Source organism: Podarcis liolepis (genome assembly GCF_965112155.1).
Source record: "Podarcis liolepis genome assembly, chromosome: 17".
In the NCBI taxonomy this organism is placed as follows: Eukaryota; Metazoa; Chordata; class Lepidosauria; order Squamata; family Lacertidae; genus Podarcis; species Podarcis liolepis.
The window spans coordinates 14,745,312-14,765,560 of record NC_139571.1 but is presented as its reverse complement, the minus strand read 5'-3'; the positions used below and the strand labels follow the sequence as shown (position 1 = coordinate 14,765,560).

Sequence of the window (20,249 nt, the reverse complement as noted above, 5' to 3'; positions counted from 1 at the left end):
AGGTGCTACTGGAAGGAATTTTTTATTTTGACTATGGCAGACCAACACGGCTACCTATCTACTACTGGAACCATGGAAGGCACCACATTGAGCCGCATGAAATGGAAGTCCATCAACCTGTGTATCTGAAGAAGTGTGCATGCACACGAAAGCTCATACCAAGAACTAACTTAGTTGGTCTTTAAGGTGCTACTGGAAGGAGTCTTTTAAATAAGTTTGAAAATGTAAGCAAAAACAAAAACAAAAAACAGCAAAAACAAAAAACAGCAAATTTTACTCTCCTAGGGGCAAGAAATCCTGCTACTTGCTGGAAGTAAAAGAAATAAACGTGAAGCCATTTTTATAATTTTTGGTTCTACAAGAAGCTAAATTATGAAATAGCTCTACAAGTGGGGGCACCTGAGACAGCTCCTTTCTCAGTAGCCACCGACCTTGTTCGGGATAAGGGAGGCACGTACAGAAAACACACCACCAATGTTCTTAACCCACGACACAGGCTGATGTGGAAAGAGAATGCTTTCAGGTGATACGTAGGGTCGTAAAAAGAAAAACACTTTGAAATGCACCCGGAAACAGACCCACAACCAGCCCAGTCCATTTAAGCACTGAATATTATGCTTCCTGGGATGCGGGTGGCGCTGTGGGTTAAACCACAGAGCCTAGCATTTGCCGATCAGAAGGTCGGCGGTTCGAATCCCCGCAACAGAGTGAGCTCCTGTTCTTCAGTCCCTGCTCCTGCCAACCTAGCAGTTCAAAAGCACGTCAAAGTGCAAGTAGATAAACAGGCACCACTCCGGCGGGAAGGTAAACGGCATTTCCATGCGCTGATCTGGTTCACCAGAAGCGGCATGGTCATGCTGGCCACATGACCCAGAAGCTGTACACCGGCTCCCTCGGCCAATAAAGCGAGATGAGCGCCGCAACCCCAGAGTCGGCCACGACTGGACCTAATGGTCAGGGGTCCCTTTACCTTTTTTAATATGCTTCCTACATCCTGTCTCTGGTTACTTACTGCTCAGAGAACCTAGCAGCCATTTTTTTTTTTAAGAAACTGGAGTTTCTGGGCATTACAGGAATCAACCCCTGGATGTTACCAAAGTAGGGATGACTGTGGCAAGTCTAGAAAAGGCCGAAGCTAACAGAAGGCTTTTTACCGATCTTGGGCCTCTGGCGACAAAACTTGATCTAGAATCAACCGCAAACTGAACAGGATCCCGTAGGAACAGTGTAGTCCTGTCTGCAACAGTGTGAGCACAATCTCACTGATTTTGGATCTTAAACTGGCCAAGCATTTTCAGAATTACTGCCTTACTTTATGGATATGAAATGCATGAATTGGTTCTACATTAGCTTCAAACTGATAGGCCTGTAAGTAGTAGTTTGATCTTGTGAGTGTCTGCTGGGCTGAATGTTGCACATTCCGTACTTATTTTTGCGGGTTTCAGGTCACTGGTGGAAAAAACGTATCTTTTTTACTCAAAAGCATTTTGGGCTAGGGGTGAGAAATCAAAATCTGCAATGCCAAGACTTTACTAAGGATTGTGCATACAGCCTCCTTCATACGGTTTCTGGACATACAGACGAGACTTACCCCTCCTGCTTTCAGCAACTTTCTTCTGAACTCTTCCGTTGGGTTATTGAATGTGAGCTTTTCACAGCGAAGATGATTTACAGGTGGGTGGCCTTCCAAATGAAGGAATAGGTCATAGTCAAAGCGGACTTTCTTCGGTTCTTCCTACGGGTTAGAAAACAGTCAACTATAGACAAACAAAATGGACACCACACGACATGCTTGCTTTTACGCCAGTTGTTTCGCTGATTCATTTCTTCATCTGTAGTGAAATACAACATTACTTTCATTAAGATCTAAAGATTACCTTAAGTGGAATCTTTAAAACTGAGCAGTGCCTACAAGTCCTAGGGCTTCCTAGCTTGAGTCATCACTTGAGAATGACTTTCAGGAAAAAGTTCCCCCAGAGCTGTTCTCTTCAAAGTGGGTAAAATAAACAGAAGTTTCATGGCTGAAAAGTCTCTCCTGGAGTAAATCTTCTTCATCCTAAACTAAGCTCCCCACCCCCTGCCCCCAACTTAGCATCAAGCTATTCTCCAACAAGGAAATAAAAATTTATTAAACCAAACTACTGTTTATGTAGCATTCATCTAGAATTCAGGAACTGGTTTCCGAATCAGATGGGTAGACATGTCAGTGCCCAATTCACAAATCATTTCTCCCCCCAAAATGAGTGTAAGTTTATGCTAAGTTATTGTCAGTTATTCATACAGCATGTTCTAAGTACTATTTTTTAACCCCAGGGGTTCGTTATTTTAACAAACTGTCAGGGATGCCCTTGGCAAATGTTCAGAGGCCACAGATTGTTCCAAATGCAACTAGAAGCACACTGCTGCCAAGCTGATACTGATCCTCTATAGTGTTCCAAGAACATTTCAAAGTGCTAGCTATAGTGTAAAAAAGGCTTGGTATGCCTGGAGATGAGGATATAACTTTGCTCTCATCTTCTTTCCTAAGACTCACTGCAATTATTAAGATCAATCAAGAATCCCTAACGACGATATAAAAGCTGCAATTTCTCTTTTTTACTTGGCAACACATGCATTTTCTGTCAGCATTTAACCACATTAACTGCTCAAAGTCTTTGATTAAAGAAAAGGACAAAATTGAAGCTGGGGTGTGTGTGGAATAAGCATATATGAGATTATAAAAATAAGAACCCAATATTACCAGGAGGCTGGTGCTTCCATTTTTTAAAAAGCAAAAACAGGGAACCAAGGCTAAAATATAGTGACTTCCCCAAAGTCTGGAATCTATGCCCCAATCCTGCATTTCTGACTAGTGAAGTGCAATCCTAAATGTTAATTCTCCTAGAATTTCTGCTGAAGGGCAATAGAGAAAATGTGGGAAAAAACCCTAATTACATAGAATTTGAAGCCCCAAATCAAGTTATGTTTCATTCCTCAACAGTAAAAAGATTGGGGCAAAGGATGCTGTGATAATGACCAGTGAACAATTTCAAACAACATTGTTCCTCTATGTGAGTGGCAAGCTCTGATCTCCACATAATGGTTTTAGGTGGCTAAACTTAAAACATGCTTTCCAATCCACTGAGAATGTTGTGGAAATTTTTTGTTCATGCTACTTCATGAAAAAAACACACAATGCTACACAATATATACAGTTTAATGGTTTGTTGTACCTGAGCTTTAGCAAAGATAGGTAGAGCATTTAAAGAATGACCCGTATTTAAGTAGTTCTTCTAACAAAAGCAACCAACTTCTCACACACCAGGTCATTACATTGCAATTTGTAGTATCAGGGAAAGGAATCAAATGACTGCCCTGTTGTAAATATACAGTGGTGCCCCGCAAGACGAATGCCTCGCAAGACGAAAAACTCGCTAGACGAAAGGGTTTTGCGGTTTTTGAGCTGCTTCGCAAGACGAATTTCCCTATGGGCTTGCTTCGCAAGACGAAAACGTCTTGCGTTTTTTGCAAGTTTGTTTCCTTTTTCTTAACACCGTTAATACAGTTGCGACTTGACTTCGAGGAGCAACTCATAGAACGCGGTGTGGTAGCCTTTTTTGAGGATTCTGGTGATTTTTGAAGCTTTTCCAAAACTTTTCCGACACCGTGCTTCGCAAGACGAAAAATTCGCTAGACGAAAAAACTCGCGGAACGAATTAATTTCGTCTTGCGAGGCACCACTGTAGTATAAAATTTCTTAGAAGGCGAGGGCAGGCCAATTGCTGTACAAGGAAGGATAGCTCCTCAGGTAAGATAAAAATGCAGAGCCTCTCCTGCCTCTATGCCCTAGATTTTTACAATTTAAGTTGCCAAATAATGGAAGCTTTGACAGACACATCCACAAATGGAAACCTCATTTTCCAAGCAAAATTTGAGGACACATATAACTTCTTTCGAAGAAGGTTCTTCGGAGAAGAACAGCATTTCAAGGTCAGGTTCAGTGTCGCAACGAAAATAACACTGCCATCCAACAGCTATGGGGGGTTATCTTGAGGAATCAACAGTTCACTCACGAAAGACAGATTTTTCCCAGAACGCATAGCTACACACCCTGGAAAACAGCTACCCCTAATAATGTTCTATAACATCAAGAAAAACCATTAGCAGACTAGATCAGTTTGATGTTTAGGAAAGAACAAGACTTCATGCTTTTATACATAAGAATGAAATAATTCTTTTGGGGGGAAAGTAATTATTTTTCCCACTCTGTATGAAGCCCAAACTTCCACAATGCCCTGGAACAAACACTAAACGCCACATTTTAGAAGTTCAATAGTGAATAAATTGTGCACTTGTGTACAACTGCCTTTGTGTATTCCAAGATAATTCTGCTATGCTTCTTGGTCAAAGTCACCAGTTACTGGCAGGGATTTTTTTGTGATTTGTACTGCAAATCCTAATGCAATCATCATAATCATCATCTTGACAAGTAAGAAGAACTTAACAAAGAGAAAACACTTCATTTTAGCCTCATAGCTAATTCACGAATGTTCCTTGTTTTCCAATGGTTGCAATAATCTAGGCTAAAATGTACTCTCTCTGCATGCGGTGGCAGAACTTCAAACCCTCCATTCTCTTTAAGCTATGTTACATCTTCCTGAATTCTTAAAATTATATGCAGCATAGCTACCTGAGCAAACACTTTCAAACCAATATCCCTTTTTAAAAAACAAAACACACAGAGAGAGAAAACACATGCGAGCAGGTCTTGCAAATCTCATAAGTACCATTCTGACCCTACAAACCCACTAGCTCTTTAATTTTGTTTTATGTAAAGGAAATGCAAAAGCCAAATACCGTATTTTTTGCTCTATAAGACTCACTTTTTCCCTCCTAAAAAGTAAGGGGAAATGTGTGTGCGTCTTATGGAGCGAATGCAGGCTGCGCAGCTATCCCGGAAGCCAGAACAGCAAGAGGGATCATTGCTTTCGCTGCGCAGCAATCCCTCTTGCTGTTCTGGCTTCTGGGATTTTGGGATTCAGATTCCCCCCCCCCCTTTTCCTCCTCCAAAAACTAGGTGCGTCTTGTGGTCTGGTGTGTCTTATAGAGTGAAAAATACGGTAAATTAAGAGTTGCCCAGCACTGTAAAGAGCAAGTAAAATGGAAATCAAATTTCTGACAGGATGTATGCTTTTGTGTTGCACAGACGCATTGAAGAAGCAGGATTGGTCATTTTGTCTGGTCAAGCAGTCAGATACCTAAAGCATTAGTTCCAACTGTAAAAAAGAGATAATTGTGCCAATTACAAACACCCGAATTAGATAACCGTTGTTGTGAAATATCAACACTTCAAATTGTTTAGATCGAGCAAAGTTACACAGATGAACAAGATGAAAGAGATTGAACATTTCTTTTGCTTTTGTTCTAATATCCCAGGAAGAGCAATGACAAGTTGTTGTTGTTGTTTTAAAAAAGCACAAATAGCACATAAATCACAGTAAGACGTGAGGTCTGAACCTGATTATAGTTATAGGAGCAGGAAAGGGGTGCTTGTTCCTAAATTATATGAAGATAGGACAGTCCCATAACTTCTAAGAGTTGGGGGGCAAGGGGGCCTCTCTCCTCCCTTCGCTATCAGGGAAATTCATGATTAAATTTAAAAGACGGAAATAACTACCTAAACATGATAATTACTGGTTTAATGATATTAACTGTGATCAAACAGAAGGCAAGCAGCAAGTCAACCAGCCATGCACAAAAGTTAAGCTACTCTCATGCCTTCTAGAACTAAGAGCACTTCAATTTTTTTTGGAAATAATATTTTATACCAACATTTCTTTAGCTATTTTCAAAGGAAAAAAATCTAGATATATGCTGAGAAATTGAAAGAACAGTATTACACACCTTGTTCTTGAAGTAAACCTCTATTGGCAAAATGAAACCAGCATACCCAGATTCCTCAACTTTGTACGGTGGGTCTTTGCACACTGGGGGGGAAGAGAGAGAGAGAGAAAAAGATTTTGAGTCTTTACAATCGGCGTAATAATTCTATATATGAAGCCATTCAAACTGCCTGAGAAAAATGCTCCTTGGTTTTTAAACGATTTGGGGAAATGTTAACATTTCATAACATGATTCCTTCCCTCCGTCTCTCTCCTGATTCAAGAAAGGGGAGGACTCACCCAAATATTTGAACTCAGCCACTGGAAAAACACTGGCTACTGGATATCTTTAACTTATCAGCTTTCTGTTATTCAGTATTCTTTTTAATAATAAAAAAAGCACTCACTTCCCAAACTTTATAATCATTTACAGATAAACCTGAAAAGTTCATTCAAAGCTCTTGAGATCATTTGCATAATATTATTATCCTGTACAACTGATGTATTTAAAAGCCAATCACTTTGTGGTCAGCTCCCCAAATTTAAAGTTAACAGACTTGGCTGGTGAACTGTACCACGCAGATCTGGTACAGTCATACCTCGGGTTGTGAACACTGCGGGTTGCACGTTTTCGGGTTACGGACCACACGGAACCTGGAAGAACCGGAATGGGTTACTTCTGGGTATCGGCGCTTGCGCATGAGCGCTAATTCATACTTAGCACATGTGCAGAAGCGCCAAATCGCATCACACACATGCGCAGACATAGTGCTGCGGGTTGCGAACGTGCCTCCCACACGGATCACGTTCGCAACCCGAGGTTCCACTGTATTTCTTCCTCCTTCGTCTCATATACTCAAAAAGGTAACTGTATCCCCGTACCGAATTTAAGAAATTGTAAGCTCCTCAGTGCAGGGACCTGTCCTCTTGTACTCTAAACTGACTTTGCACACTGATGGAACCATATAAACAAGCATAGGAAAAGGCTATTTGCTATGCCCTGGATGAGTCCTTGAATTCAATCAGAATTAAATCCAATTGTTACAGATTAACATGACAAGGCTGTGAAATCACACACCAATGTCATTAGTTGCGCCTGCACAGAGGCTGCTTCCAGCACACTTGTAAACAATTAATTGCTTGCTTACTTATGGCTACTAAGAACTGGTTCAAGCACCCAGCAAGCGAATTTCGACAAAAGCCTTGCCCCCTTTTTGGTTGCATCTGACTGAAAATCTATATGCAAGATGGGGTAGAAAGTTTTTTGTGGGTCTGAAACTTTTGGACTGTTTGCAAGTGAAACTGCATTCCTTTATCCGTTGGAATGGATGCAAACCCAGACCTCTAATGGATGTCTCTCTGAATCAGTCAGAAACAGTGTTAGGAACTCAGATCTACAGTGAAACCTCGGTTTAAGAACAGCCCTGTTTACCAACTATTCGGTTTACGAACTCCACAAAACTGGAAGTAGTGTACCGGTTTGCGAACTTTACCTCGGTCTACGAACAGAAGCTGAATGGTGGAAGGGCACCCGTGGCGGTAGGCCTCATTAGGGAAAGCGCACCTCGGTTTAAGTACGGTTTCAGTTTAAGAACAGACTTCTGGAATGGATTAAGTTTGTAAACTGAGGTATCACTGTATAAGCTAGGTGCCAAATGGCTCCTTAAACCAAGGTTACAATCACCAAAACGGAATGCCTAGTTGCCACTTTAGGGCAAGATGGCTCCAGTGTCTTATTTTTCAAATGATGAACTGAGTGATTCTGAGTTAACCATCTGACAATCTTGAGCTGGGTTAAGAGCTTTCGGAACACTGGAAAAGGTACTATGATGCCTATATGGTGGAATTGTTTAAACATCAAACAATTTTGGGAAACAATAGATAACGAAATGAAAAAAAAATGTTCAGATATTCATTTAGGAAAACACCAGAAGGTTTTCTATTGGGAATAGTACCAGGAAGTCTAAAGGAAGAAGACAAGACATTATATTTATACGCAACAGTAGCCGCAAGACTATTAATTGCGAAAAAATGGAAAAGTGATATTATACCAACAAAAACAGAGTGGCTTGCCAAATTATTAGAGTATTACAATATATCCAAAACAATGGGAGAAATTGGAAGGATCTCAAAAGAGAAGATAGACAGGGACTGGAAGGTGTTTAAAGGATACTTGCAAAACCATATTGAAAAATCAGAACTCCTATTAGAATAAACAAGTTCCGTTTTAAATACTGAAATACTAAATAAGATGGATAACAATGTGTAATAGAAAAAGAAGCATGAAATTAGGTTAAAGGTGTGTGAAAGAAAGCAATAGAAATGGAAAGAAATTGCAGTTGAGTAGATTGGAAGTCTAACACAAAGGTGGGGTGAGGGGTGGTGGATTGTGATGGGAAAAGGCATTATCTGTGGGATTGGGTGTAGGTATGTTTGAACATTTTAAAGGATTGTATGAAATGTATGTTTGTATGTTTGTATATTCGCAATATGTGTGTATTAATGCTGAATTATTTTAATAATAAAAACTTTTCCAAAAAAAGATAATAAAAACTCCCCCCCCCCAAAAAAGAGCTTTCAGAACTTGAAGAAAAGTCACTTGATCAAGGGACAGTCCACATATATACTGGCCTATTCCTGCCTCTTTTTCTTAATGGTGACATGGGCCATTCATAACGTAGGGCTATTCTTCACAACTGTGAGCAGGGCATTGGGGTGGGGGAAGCAAAGACAAGCGACAACCTTTTGCTATAACATTGTTCACTGCTCCTGCTCAGGCTGCAAAGATGCAGCATTTTGGTTCCTGAAATTCATACGGTTGTGCAGATAAAATATAATAAACAGAACTCTACAGGATGTGGTATTAAGTGTGTAAAGACAGTCGAGAACCAATGATTCCCAGGCATGCACCTTCAGATGGTGGAGATGTCTGGCACCTTCATTTGGACTGGATCTAGACACATCAAAGAAGCATTTCAGTTAAATGTGTTGCAAACTTTTTATGAGAAATCGGGTAGGCAAAAACGGAACTCCACAGTGCCATCTGGTGTCACGGTCTTAGAATGCATAACAATGCACATAAAGCATTTTTTCTTTGCCAATGTAGCTGAGTCCTTAGTCATAAATGGCTAATAGCCTGGTGCCTGGCTAATTTCAAACACTGAGAAAGTACTGGGTACATAATATAGTGTAAAGGTAAAGGGACCCCTGACCATTAGGTCCAGTCATGGCCGACTCTGGGGTTGCGGCGCTCATCTCGCTTTATTGGCTGAGGGAGCCAGCGTACAGCTTCCGGGTCATGTGGCCAGCAGGACTAAGCCGCTTCTGGCGAACCAGAGCAGTGCAAAGAAATGCTATTTACCTTCCCGCTGGAGCGGTACCTATTTATCTACTTGCACTTTGTGCTTTCGAACTGCTAGGTTGGCAGGAGCAGGGACCGAGCAACAGGAGCTCACCCCGTCGCGGGGATTCGAACCGCCAACCTTCTGATCAGCAAGTCCTAGGCTCTGTGGTTTAACCGACAGCGCCACCCGCGTCCCTTATAATATAGTGTATATGTCCATAAAGATTAGAGGCACTGCAGGTTCTTGAAATTATTGCTCACTTGACTCACAGGAAAAAGGGTACCAACACAAGACAAACATCTCTTTAAAACCACCGGAAGAAAGGTATTATTAGTGGTGCTAAAACACTAAGTAGTACTACAATGGTAGTTAATGTTCAAGGAAGAAATATGGTTCTGTAACTTTGATATTGTACCAGCCAATACATTTAGATGCATTACATTATCCAACGTTGCTTACGGACTGCTATTGAGAATGGGATACTGAATTCATTATTTGTTCAGGTACATCTTTTTTTCACATGATTTAAGGTAAGTCGAAATTGGATGCCGGACAAGCAGCAGGAAAAGGGTTTGTTGACAGATTATGTGAAGGCACCTCATGAAATAGGTATACTTAAATTTCGTTATCTTATTGCAAAATGAGCAGGCCCAATAACTAAACGTTTTCTTTCATTCTTTTTAATACCTAATTCATTAAACAGCTGACTCTACCCAAACAACAAATTATCTAGGTGCCAAAGAAATTTTGGCAAAACAACCTCATCTTGACACAGATGGTATGTATTAGCTAATCCTCTGGGAAAATAGCCGTTTATTGAAGTGAAGAAGGGGAGGGGGGCAGGACACAGCATACTTCAGAGCCATAAGTGATTATTAAAGGGATTTTTTTTTTCCTGGAGGAGGAGAAAAGAACTGGAAAAACCTCTTAAAGTACTTTTTGGATGGCCACGCTTCAGGTATTCCAGAAAAATGTTACGTGGGTGCCAAAAGGCTTGGCTGTTCATTGAAATATTATACATCCCTCCATTATTTTCACAAAGGCAGCCAAAATAAGAAAGGTCTGACAATCCACAAATGATTTTTGGACTGTAAAAACCCCACATGCTAATGCATTTCTCCTTGTGCAAGGGTTTGTTTAAAATTTGCTCTTATCAGTGTCAACTGTCCAACAGATGGCAGGGAAGCAGATACAGTGGTACCTCAGGTAAAGCACTTAAATCATTCCGGAGGTCCGTATTTAACCTGAAACTGTTCTTAACCTGAAGCACCACTTTAGCTAATGGGGCCTCCTGCTGCTGCCACGCTGCCAGAGCACGATTTCTGTTCTCATCCTGAAACAAAGTTCTTAACCTGAAGCACTATTTCTGGGTTAGCGGAGTCTGTAACCTGAAGCGTATGTAACCTGAAGCGTATGTAACCTGAGGTACCACTGTATACATGAAAAGCAGAGCAGTGCAGTGAATAGCACAGACCACAAAAAGTCTGAAGGCATTCACTTCCAATTTAGACTAACCAGAGTTGGTTGTGATGTTCGAATCCCGACAAACTGTAGTCATAATTATGGTTAATGGGGGGGAAATCCACCTTCAAATCATAATCTGTGAAGCTGCCTTGTTTTCACAAACCATTATTAGAAGAGTCTATTTGGGATTCAGATGCAATCTAAAAATTGAAGCAGAAGTGAAAGATTGCAATCTCTTGGTGGCAAAACCAGAGGAAGTGAGGAGCTTGCTATGGCTCCTCCTTGCAATACTAAACCATGGCTTAGTGGCATGTGCAAACTGGGCGCTCGTAAACACTTCCACTTCTCGCAGGAAGTGGGCCCAAGCAGTTTTGCATTTGCCCCACAGCTTTCCCCGGGAAACCTGATCGCCGTAGATGGCATGATTATTTAAGTGCCATTTAAGTATACAGGTAACCCCCAACTGTATAGTTGTCTAAACTATGATTACCTGATTTTTTTCAGGGACATTTTTTTTGGGGGGGGGGGGGAAGCTGAGTAGCAACAGGGAATCAGTAATGGGGATGGTGAGGCAAAACACCCTGGGCCCAAGGACACATGCATATTGTATCAACGTACAAAGCCCTTCTTTTGCACCCTGTGAAACATAATCTCCTGCCCCCTTCCCCCTTTGTTTTGACAGATCGGGGGAGGCTTGGGAGTCACAGGTGGGCAGCCGTTGCCCAAGAGGGGCGTAAGGCGTGCAGTTTCTGTGCCAGGCAAGGTGCCAAGCCCTTCTTTCGCACCTTGTGAAACATAAATGCGGCAACGGCCGTCCGCAACTCCCGAGCCTCCCCCGATCAGTCAAAACAAAGGGGGAAGGGGGCAGGAGATCTGTACCGTCGGACGTCCCCTGTTCCCCCTCGGTAGTGGGGCAGCAAGCAGCTCCTGAAGCCAGCCAGAGCCAACTGCACTACCAGGCTGGCTCCGGGCTGCTGAGGCTGCCGCCGCCACATTTCCCGTGGACAGATTTGCAAATCTGGGGACATTCCAGGGACGGAATTTGTCCGGGGACAGATTTGCAAATCTGGGGACTGTCCCCGGGAACGTCTGGTAACCCTAGTCTAAACAAAGCAATCTGTGATGCAGGTGAAAAAGAATACTGGCTAACAGTCTCCTTTAGGATATCAAAAAGTTCTGGTGAAAGCGTTTAGTTGCTATCAACCGACAATTCTTGTCTCTTGGATGACCAACAAAGAACAGTTAATAGAAGTAGTCAAAGGTTTCTTTGGGTTGCAGCACTTTAGAGTGCATGAGAGTGCACGTCAATATTCCTTCATATAACAATATTCTCTGCACTCAGAAAAGAAAAAGAAAAAAACAGGTCAGGGAGAAGGCTGGCATTCTAAATTTTTGAAATTCAGGATATTTCCTCATTTGGAGGAACTTATAGTCAGTGGCATGTTCTCTGAAGTGATATAATCCAGACAGAAGTTCACCTCCGCAGCAAGATCTAAGCCCAAATCACATGTCAGACCCCAAGGGCTCTCTTTCCTGGGCACACACACCTGAGGATTATTCCGTAAAACCCTGGTTGCCACAGGGGTGCCGCTGAAAGAATGCAGTTGGTCAAGGGAGCCGTGGACTTGAAAAGGTTGAAAACCTCTCCTGCAAAACATTACTTCAATGCATCCCTCACAGAGATGAACGGGATAAGGAGAACATCGCATTGAACCAGTGGCTGGCAAATTCCAGCCTTTGTTTCAAGCAGTATTTAGGTTTGAATACATCTATACAAATCACTTCATATTCAACTTTCCCTTTAAGGAATAAAAACCTAAATGCAAAGTTAGTATTTTCTAACTAGCTCGACTGAGACACTTAGCCACCAACCGTCTAAAAGCAATGTAAAACTTCCCCCATGTTACCAGCAAAGAGGTAGGGTTTGGGGTGGGGGGCTATAACCAGATATTGCTGCTTGCTCAGTCAACATGCCAGCTATTTTTCAAAGATCAGTTTCTCACAGGTCAGCCTTTCACTATCACGAACCAAACGGGGTGGGGTGGAGAAACAGAAAGAAAGGTGCTTGCAAGTTAAATATTTACAAGCATTGCAAACAAATGACAAAACCAACTTTTGTTGTTTGGAAGCCACAGACGGTTCAAATAAATGCTCCGGAGCTCTTGTTTTCATTCCAACTATCGCATGTAACTATATTCTGAGTGCACATGCTTCCTATTTATTTGGGACAGCAAACCATTCCTCTCAGATCCAAGGGGAAGCCTGTTCATATCTAAGGGGTTATGTCCCCTGCCCTGCCCCTAATTCTAGTACACCAGCCTTCCCCAACCTGGTGCCCTCCAGATGCTTGGAATGAGAGCTTCAAGGTGATCCAAAACATCAGGTGGCAGAATCTGCTCTGAAGGCTCAAGTCTCTTCAAAAGGCATTTCTGTTTAAGGCAGCTGCTCATTTGCCCTCAAAGCTTTCTATGATTCATAACTTTTGGTTCAGTTTGCACATTCATACTTTGCCTTTCCTCAAACAAACTTAGGATGGCATAGCTGGTCCTCAACTCTCTCAGTACTATCTCCACACTATCCTGGAAGTAGGTTAAGGCTAAATACAGCAATTGCCCCAAAGTTCCAAACTGAGCTTCCATGCTGGGTGGGGTAATAATAATAATAATAATAATAATAATAATAATAATAATAATTTTTATTATTTATTCCCCACGCATCTGGCTGGATTTCCCCAGCCACTCTGGGCGGCTTCCAACAGAATATTAAAATACAATAGTCTATTAAACATTAAAAGCTTCCAAAGAAGAAGAAGAAGAAGAAGAAGAGGAGGAGGAGGAGGAGGAGTTTGGATTTAATATCCCGCTTTATCACTCCCCGAAGGAGTCTCAAAGCGGCTAACATTCTCCTTTCCCTTCCTTCCCCACAACAAACACTCTGTGAGGTGAGTGGGGCTGAGAGACTTCAGGGAAGTGTGACTAGCCCAAGGTCACCCAGCAGCTGCATGTGGAGGAGCAGGGAAGCAAACCCGGTTCACCAGATTACGAGTCCACCGCTCTTAACCACTACACTACACTGGCACCCTAGAGGTGCAATGGACTGAGCCCCCTCCCGTTCCACTACCACCAGCTCCAGAGGTGAGGTCTGGGCTTCCTTTGAACTTCTCCAATGGGAGAAGTTTAAAGGAGCTGCCAGCCAGCGCCGGCAGCCAAGAAAGGAACAAGCCACATCAGCCTTCAGTGGCACGAGGGCCAGAGCGCGACGGCCGTTTCACCTGGTGGTATATTGCGAGTGAAACCGCTGTGGCTTCCGAGTCCCTCTGCCACCAGCTCCTGGCTGCAGATTGCTTCTCCTTCGGTGCCCTGGGTGGCAGAGGGACTTGGGAGCTGTGGCGGTTTTACTCACAATACGCCACCGGGTGAAACCGCCATCATGCTCTGGCCCTCTTACTGGTCCTGGGTGATGCCTAGTCTTTGCTGAGTAGAACACCTCTTCTGTCTGCTAGGTACTTATTCAGTCGATAGAGCACAAGAGTTGGGATCATAGGCTCAAAGTCTACGTTGGAGAGAAGATTACAGTGTTGCACCCATAACCTTGTTGTCGGCAAGCATAGGGCCGGGAGACCAGCTTGCAAGCCCCAGCTCAGACGTCTCCTTCCATCGGCCCGTGCTCTGACATAAATCAGTGACCCGGGCTTCAAAGCCAGGGCACACTATTAGCAGAGAGAACTGCACACACAGAATAGGCGTGAGGCTTGTGGAAGCATACTACAGCTACAGATTTATTAATCATAAATCAGGACAAAGAAACATGTCGTCTCTCTCTCATGTCATTTCAGAGAGAACAGCTAAAAGGCAAAGCTATACACAACGGAAGCTCCCAGCATACTGTGCTGGAATGGAAACAGACATGTGACACGTAACAATCCCATGTCTGTTCCTTAAGGTGGGATGGAGATGTCAACATCGGTTGCCCTAGATCAGGCTTCCTCAAACTCAGCCCTCCAGATGTTTTGAGACTACAAGTCCCATCATCCCTGACCACTGGTCCTGCTAGCTAGGGATGATGGGAGTTGTAGTCCAAAAACATCTGGAGGGCTGAGTTTGAGGAAGCCTGCCTTAGATGACCCTGGTGGGTCTCTTCTATGATTCTAACTCTGCCCAGCCCTTGTCACTCCAAGGCTGCATGGCAAAGGGAGCTGAGAGAACTCTATTATAGTCCCTATCACTGGCTTTATCAGTAAGACAGATGAGCCTTGAATACGTGTACCAGTAATTAAGAATAAGGCCAACTCATGTGCAGTGTGCCTTTCCTTTATCAACAGAAACTGCAGCCTGTCCCCACACACTTAGGAACGGCGTCTATAAGATCTTCAAAACAAAGGATTTCTGTGTAAAACTAAACAACAGCAAATAAAGAGTTTCCCATCCACTTTATATTCCACATTAACCCAAATTACTGTCTTGGACTATAAGCTGCTTATAAAAAAAAATCACCTGAGATAGACAAAAAGATAAAACACTCATAAAACAAAAGAAAATCAATGAATGAGATCTAGAACTATTCTAAATGGAAGGACTGATGGATAGCCCTGCTTCTAATACAAGCAAGTAACACATAAACTAAAAAAATAAAAATAAAACAAGCAAACAACAGTTATATTAAGTCAATATGGGGGTGGGGGGATGTAAAGGGAAGACTTAAGGACTTGGCAAAGGTGGGCACTATGGGACTGGGTTTATGGATCCTGGGTGTAACATACTGCAACTTAGAGAAGCTTCTGAAACAGCAATGGAAGTCAAGAATGAAAGTACATGATAATGAGAAAATGTGTGTGGGCACCTGCACACTCAAATACAGATCCATCAAGAGGTTCCTCTTGGAACCTCATACTTATTCTTGAATTTCATCTTCCACCAACATCAGAGATCAACCTCTGTCTCCACTGGGTGAACCATAAACCTCATGGATCAGGCATCTCCCAGAGCTGCCATGATGGCCCCAAACCATGGATCTAAGGCCACAGGTCTTTATAGATCCTCACAAGTCATGAGGAGAGCATTGCCAAAGAGCTGCAGTGGATCAAAAATATCAGAAAGCAGGGTGTAGCAAAACTATCCTTATCATTTGACAGAATATTCCAATCAGCTTACCAATGATTTACATGCACATTATGTTAATTGAGCCTGGATTTCTACCTTACAAGTCAACACGTTAAGTTCTCTTTCTTAAGTTATTCTCAACTAACCTTCATCACTGGAGTCACTCTCTGAAGCTTCTTCCATATACATGTTTAATTATTTAGTACTCCTAGATGACACACCAAAATCTGGGAATATTCTCTGTTATAGTATCTATCTTGGAGGAAACTGGTTGTTTGGTCTTCTTTCGGAGCAGCAGATACAGCAGCCTAAACGTCCTAGTTCACTGGGATGAAAACAAAAGTCTTCCAACAATAAAACCAATGATAAAAAGGAAGGTCCACCACACTGTACCATCAAAGGTCACCAGAGGATATATAAAAAATGTGATTAAGAAAAACAACAGAAACGCTCCATTGTTAAATAAAGAGTTTCTCAGTGTTATCATATCTCTTTCGGCCCTAGATTACTTTAAGGGAGGGGGACAAGAGCAACCTTAAGCACAGATGTGAAGCACATAATAGTATGCAAATGAACAAAGCTCATTGTATGATGAACGCATGATGTAGCTTTCATGTCACAAAATCTGGCCAGCTAACCTTTAAGACCTGGCTACTTTGACAAAGAAATATACTAGATAGATTGAAAGCAGAGCGTTTCCCAGGAGCAACGCTGTCACCAGGACTCTAGAAGCACGACATCACACCTCTCCTGGCTCCAGACGACAACGATTGACACATGGACTGCAGACCCTTCAAGTGTCCCTATTTTCCAGGGACAGTCCCGGATTTACAGAAGCCGCCCCTGTGTCTGCTTTGATCCCGGTATGTCCCGCTTTTCCTTAGGATGCCCCTAATTTCATCAGAGAAATGTTGGAGGATATGGAGTTGTGCCACACCCAAGTTTAGAAAATAAGTAACTATGCAATGTGTAGAAGACATCTTGAAGGCAGCCCTGTATAGGGAAGGTTTTTAAATGTTTAATTATGCTTTTATATGTGTTGGAAGCCGCCCAGAGTGGCTGGGGCAAGCCAGTCAGCTGGACGAGGTCTAAATTGTTGTTGTTGAATAGAATGTCTCTATTTCCATCAGAGGAATGTTGGAGGGTATGAGACTTATGACAGCAAAGCCACTGGGCACCTGATCAGGTGAGTGAGAACAAGTATTGTACTACAAGACTGTGCTGGGCCCAAGGGTAACCCAAGAAACGTGGTCCAGGTCTGGTCCCAAATCCAAGGGTTCCACGAGGAGTCAGTCCGACAGGGCCAAGGCAGGACATAAGGCAGGAAACCAGGCAAGGACAGGTACAGGATCTCAGGCAGGATCTAGCATACAGCATGTTTCTCTCGCAACCTGGGGCGGGGTCCAGCAGTCTTTTATCTCTGTCAGGGTAATGGCCGGTCCTGATCCCCTGGAGACTCACCTCCCTGTTTCGCCCAATGGCGAGCACTCCTCCTGCGAGTACTCAGGTCTCTCCTTCTCTCAGACCTTTGTCTCTGCAGCTCGGGAGACGTCGGTGGGTTACTAGACCCAGGGGCCGCCTCAGCCTCCCCTGACCCAACTGGTAGTGGAGCAGCTGTAAGTGATGGCCCAGCTGAAGGCAACGAGGTCATCCCCACGTCTGGAGCCAGGGCAGGCTCAGGCCCCTGACTAGGCCCACCCTGTTGCTGCAGGGGAACCTGTGCAGACTGGGGCTCTTCAGGATCAGGCCCCAGACTAGGTTCAGATGCCGCCTGAGGCAGAGGATCCGGTGCGGACCGAGACTCCTCTGGCTCCGAGTCCAGGCCCAAGTCCCAGGCCATCATACCAAGAAAGGAGCACAAAGGAGGTCTCTTCAGACTGACTGTGGACTGCAAAACAAAATAGTGAGAGAATCCCAAGCTATATGCACTGAAGATCCTGCATTCAGCAGAAGGCTGAAGGTTCAAGGTCCATTTCAAACCTTTGGAAGAGGTCTGCAGCTATTAAAGAGTGGAAGCAGTCAAGCAGCATTACCAAAATAAGGTGGGATGTTCAAAAATGTGCTCAGAGGGATGAATGAAATGGACAAAGCTGGAATCACGGAAGGGAAATGTGAGAACCGCTGCAGGAAAATAGTAACAATAACAATAATAGCAAGCAAGTTTGGGCAAAGATTAGAACGCTGGGACAATGGCAGTTGGGCTCAACAAGCATCTCAAACATTAACGGGATACACGCCGCTGGGGGAAAAGGGTCGTTACGGAGCAAACCAGAGAACAACTGAGACGGAAGTGGTTGGAAATCAGCTGAGATATATAAAATCAACAGAGATCTATGAAATCAACTGAGATATATAATGCCTCTAGAAAGCCCACAAACAGGACAACAACAGGTATTAACAGGTAGTAACAACCATTTTTTTATATGCCTGTTGTTTTTGTCCATGGAGTTTTCTTGGCAGGGATACTGGAGTGGCTTGCCGGTTCCTGCTCCAGGTGGATCACGTTTGGTCAAAACTCTCTACTATGACCTGTCCATCTTGGGTGGCCCTGCACGGCATAGCTCATAGCTTCTTTGGGTTATTCAAGCCCCTTCGCCATGGCAAGGCAGTGATACATGAAGGATCACTTTCTTGGGCTCTATGATGATCACTGCAGATGGTGACAGCAGTCACGAAATTAAAAGACGCCTGCTTCTGGGGAGAAAAGAGATGACAAACCTAGACAGCATCTTAAAAAGAAGAGATGTCACCTTGCCAACAAAGGTCTGTATAGTTCAAGCTATGGTTTTCCCAGTAGTGATGTTTGGAAGTGAGAGCTGGACCATAAAGAAGGCTGATCGCCGAAGAATTGATGCTTTTGAATTCTGGTGCTGGAGGAGACTCTTGAGAGTCCCATGGACTGCAAGAAGATCAAACCTCTCCATTCTGAAGGAAATCAGCTCTGAGTGCTCACTGGAAGGACAGATCCTGAAACTGAGGCTCCAAGACTTTGGCCACCTCATGAGAAGAGAAGACTCCCTGGAAAAGACCCTGGTGTTGGGAAAGATGGGGGGCACAAGGAGAAGGGGACGACAGAGGAGGAGATGGTTCGACAGTGTTCTCAAAGCTACCAGCATGAGTTTGACCAAACTGCAGGAGGCAGTGGAAGACAGGAGTGCCTGGCGTGCTCTGGTCCATGGGGTCACGAAGAGTTGGACACGACAAAACGACTCAACAACAACAACCATTACTTAAAACAAATCAAGAGGGTAAGCCCAAAATAAACGAGAGTAGAATAAATCAAGCTTTTTACACAAGGACCAGGAAGCAGGTTCTCTGCTAGTAAATTTGGTGAGGTGGTTTTATTCTAAATGGCCAACCATCTTACTCAGAATATACTAAGGACCGTAATCAGTGAATTTCACTTTCCCCTCCATTAGCAGTCTCGTTGTATTGCTTTGTGTGCATTAAGTGTAGGTTTTGAACTTTTTCCAAATTAACATTTAAAAAGAAAAAGAAAATCATACATTTTTTGAACAGAAACAGCACAACTTTTCATAACATGGATACAGCGCATACGCGCAGGGGGTCAGAAATGCCCTGTTTTACCACCTCTCTTGTCTTTGTGCAAACAGAGAAGGGGAGCCAAATCAAGATCCTCCACACAAGGCTGTCAAAAAAGTGAGTGCCTTTTAGCAAGGTGAAGAAAATATGCAACGTGAAGTGAGAGGAGGCAACATGCAAGATGAACACTATGGCTGCCCTAGCTCATTATCCCAGAAAACTCTGGTTAGAGGGTGGCACAGAAATACTGTTGGAAATAAATGAATTAAGTGTCAGTAAAATCATCTTAAATTTCAAAGTTCTTTGCTTGAAATACTTAAAAGGAATAAAGGAGAGCTGGAAGAACACAACAAGAACTTGAAAAGAATAGATGCAAGAACAAGTTGTTTTATTAGCAGACTTGAAAAAATAGATGCTTTAAACTAAAGCAAGAAAAGTACTGTTTACATGTTTCTGTAATACAGTTTCAAACATTTGTGTAAATTGTTAAGTTAGTTTCCTTTTATCTTTTCTGAAAAACTAACTGAAACAATGAAAAATGGATGCACCTGGCATTTATAAATATTTTGAACCAACTTTCTAAAAACCATTTAATCACATGATCTTTTGCATATAAGGAGTGTTTGAAGGCAAAAAATCTGCTTTTTGATTTATAGTTTAAAAAGAGGGTGAGATGCAACAGAAAGACTAAGGTAAACTACTACACAAAATGCAGCAAATTTCCACGGATCTCTGCTCGTCTAATATATGGGCTTCCCCTTGCAAATTATTCTCAGAGGACAATAGTTAGAGTCTCCTGCATTCTCTGGGATGCAAAGCCTTATTCCTGCCTCATAAAAAATCCCCCTTTCCTCCCCTCCCCACCGAGCACAGGCTCCTTGTTTGAAATACCCCGTCCGCGTTATTTAATTGGCACCACACTAGGGACCATCACAGTT

At 43.0% G+C, this 20,249-nt stretch overlaps 1 protein-coding gene across 6 annotated transcripts in view; it reads right to left on the bottom strand.

Annotated features, from left to right (window-relative positions):
* MLLT3 (MLLT3 super elongation complex subunit) overlaps nt 1-20,249 on the bottom strand; it is a 144,734-nt gene that overhangs the window by 53,513 nt on the left and 70,972 nt on the right. For 5 of the 6 annotated variants that reach the window (XR_014520927.1, XM_083483392.1, XM_083483393.1 and 2 more), the window contains 2 exons: nt 5,884-5,966; nt 1,592-1,735 (listed from right to left, as the gene is read on the bottom strand). Coding sequence is in view for 5 of the 6 variants with exons in the window: in XM_083483392.1 (XP_083339518.1) it covers nt 1,592-1,735; nt 5,884-5,966 (227 nt within the window). In the remaining variant the exon portion in view is untranslated. Of the gene's footprint in view, nt 1-1,591; nt 1,736-5,883; nt 5,967-15,914; nt 16,323-20,249 lie in introns of those variants that run through there. The other variant, XM_083483395.1, reaches the window with a different exon arrangement.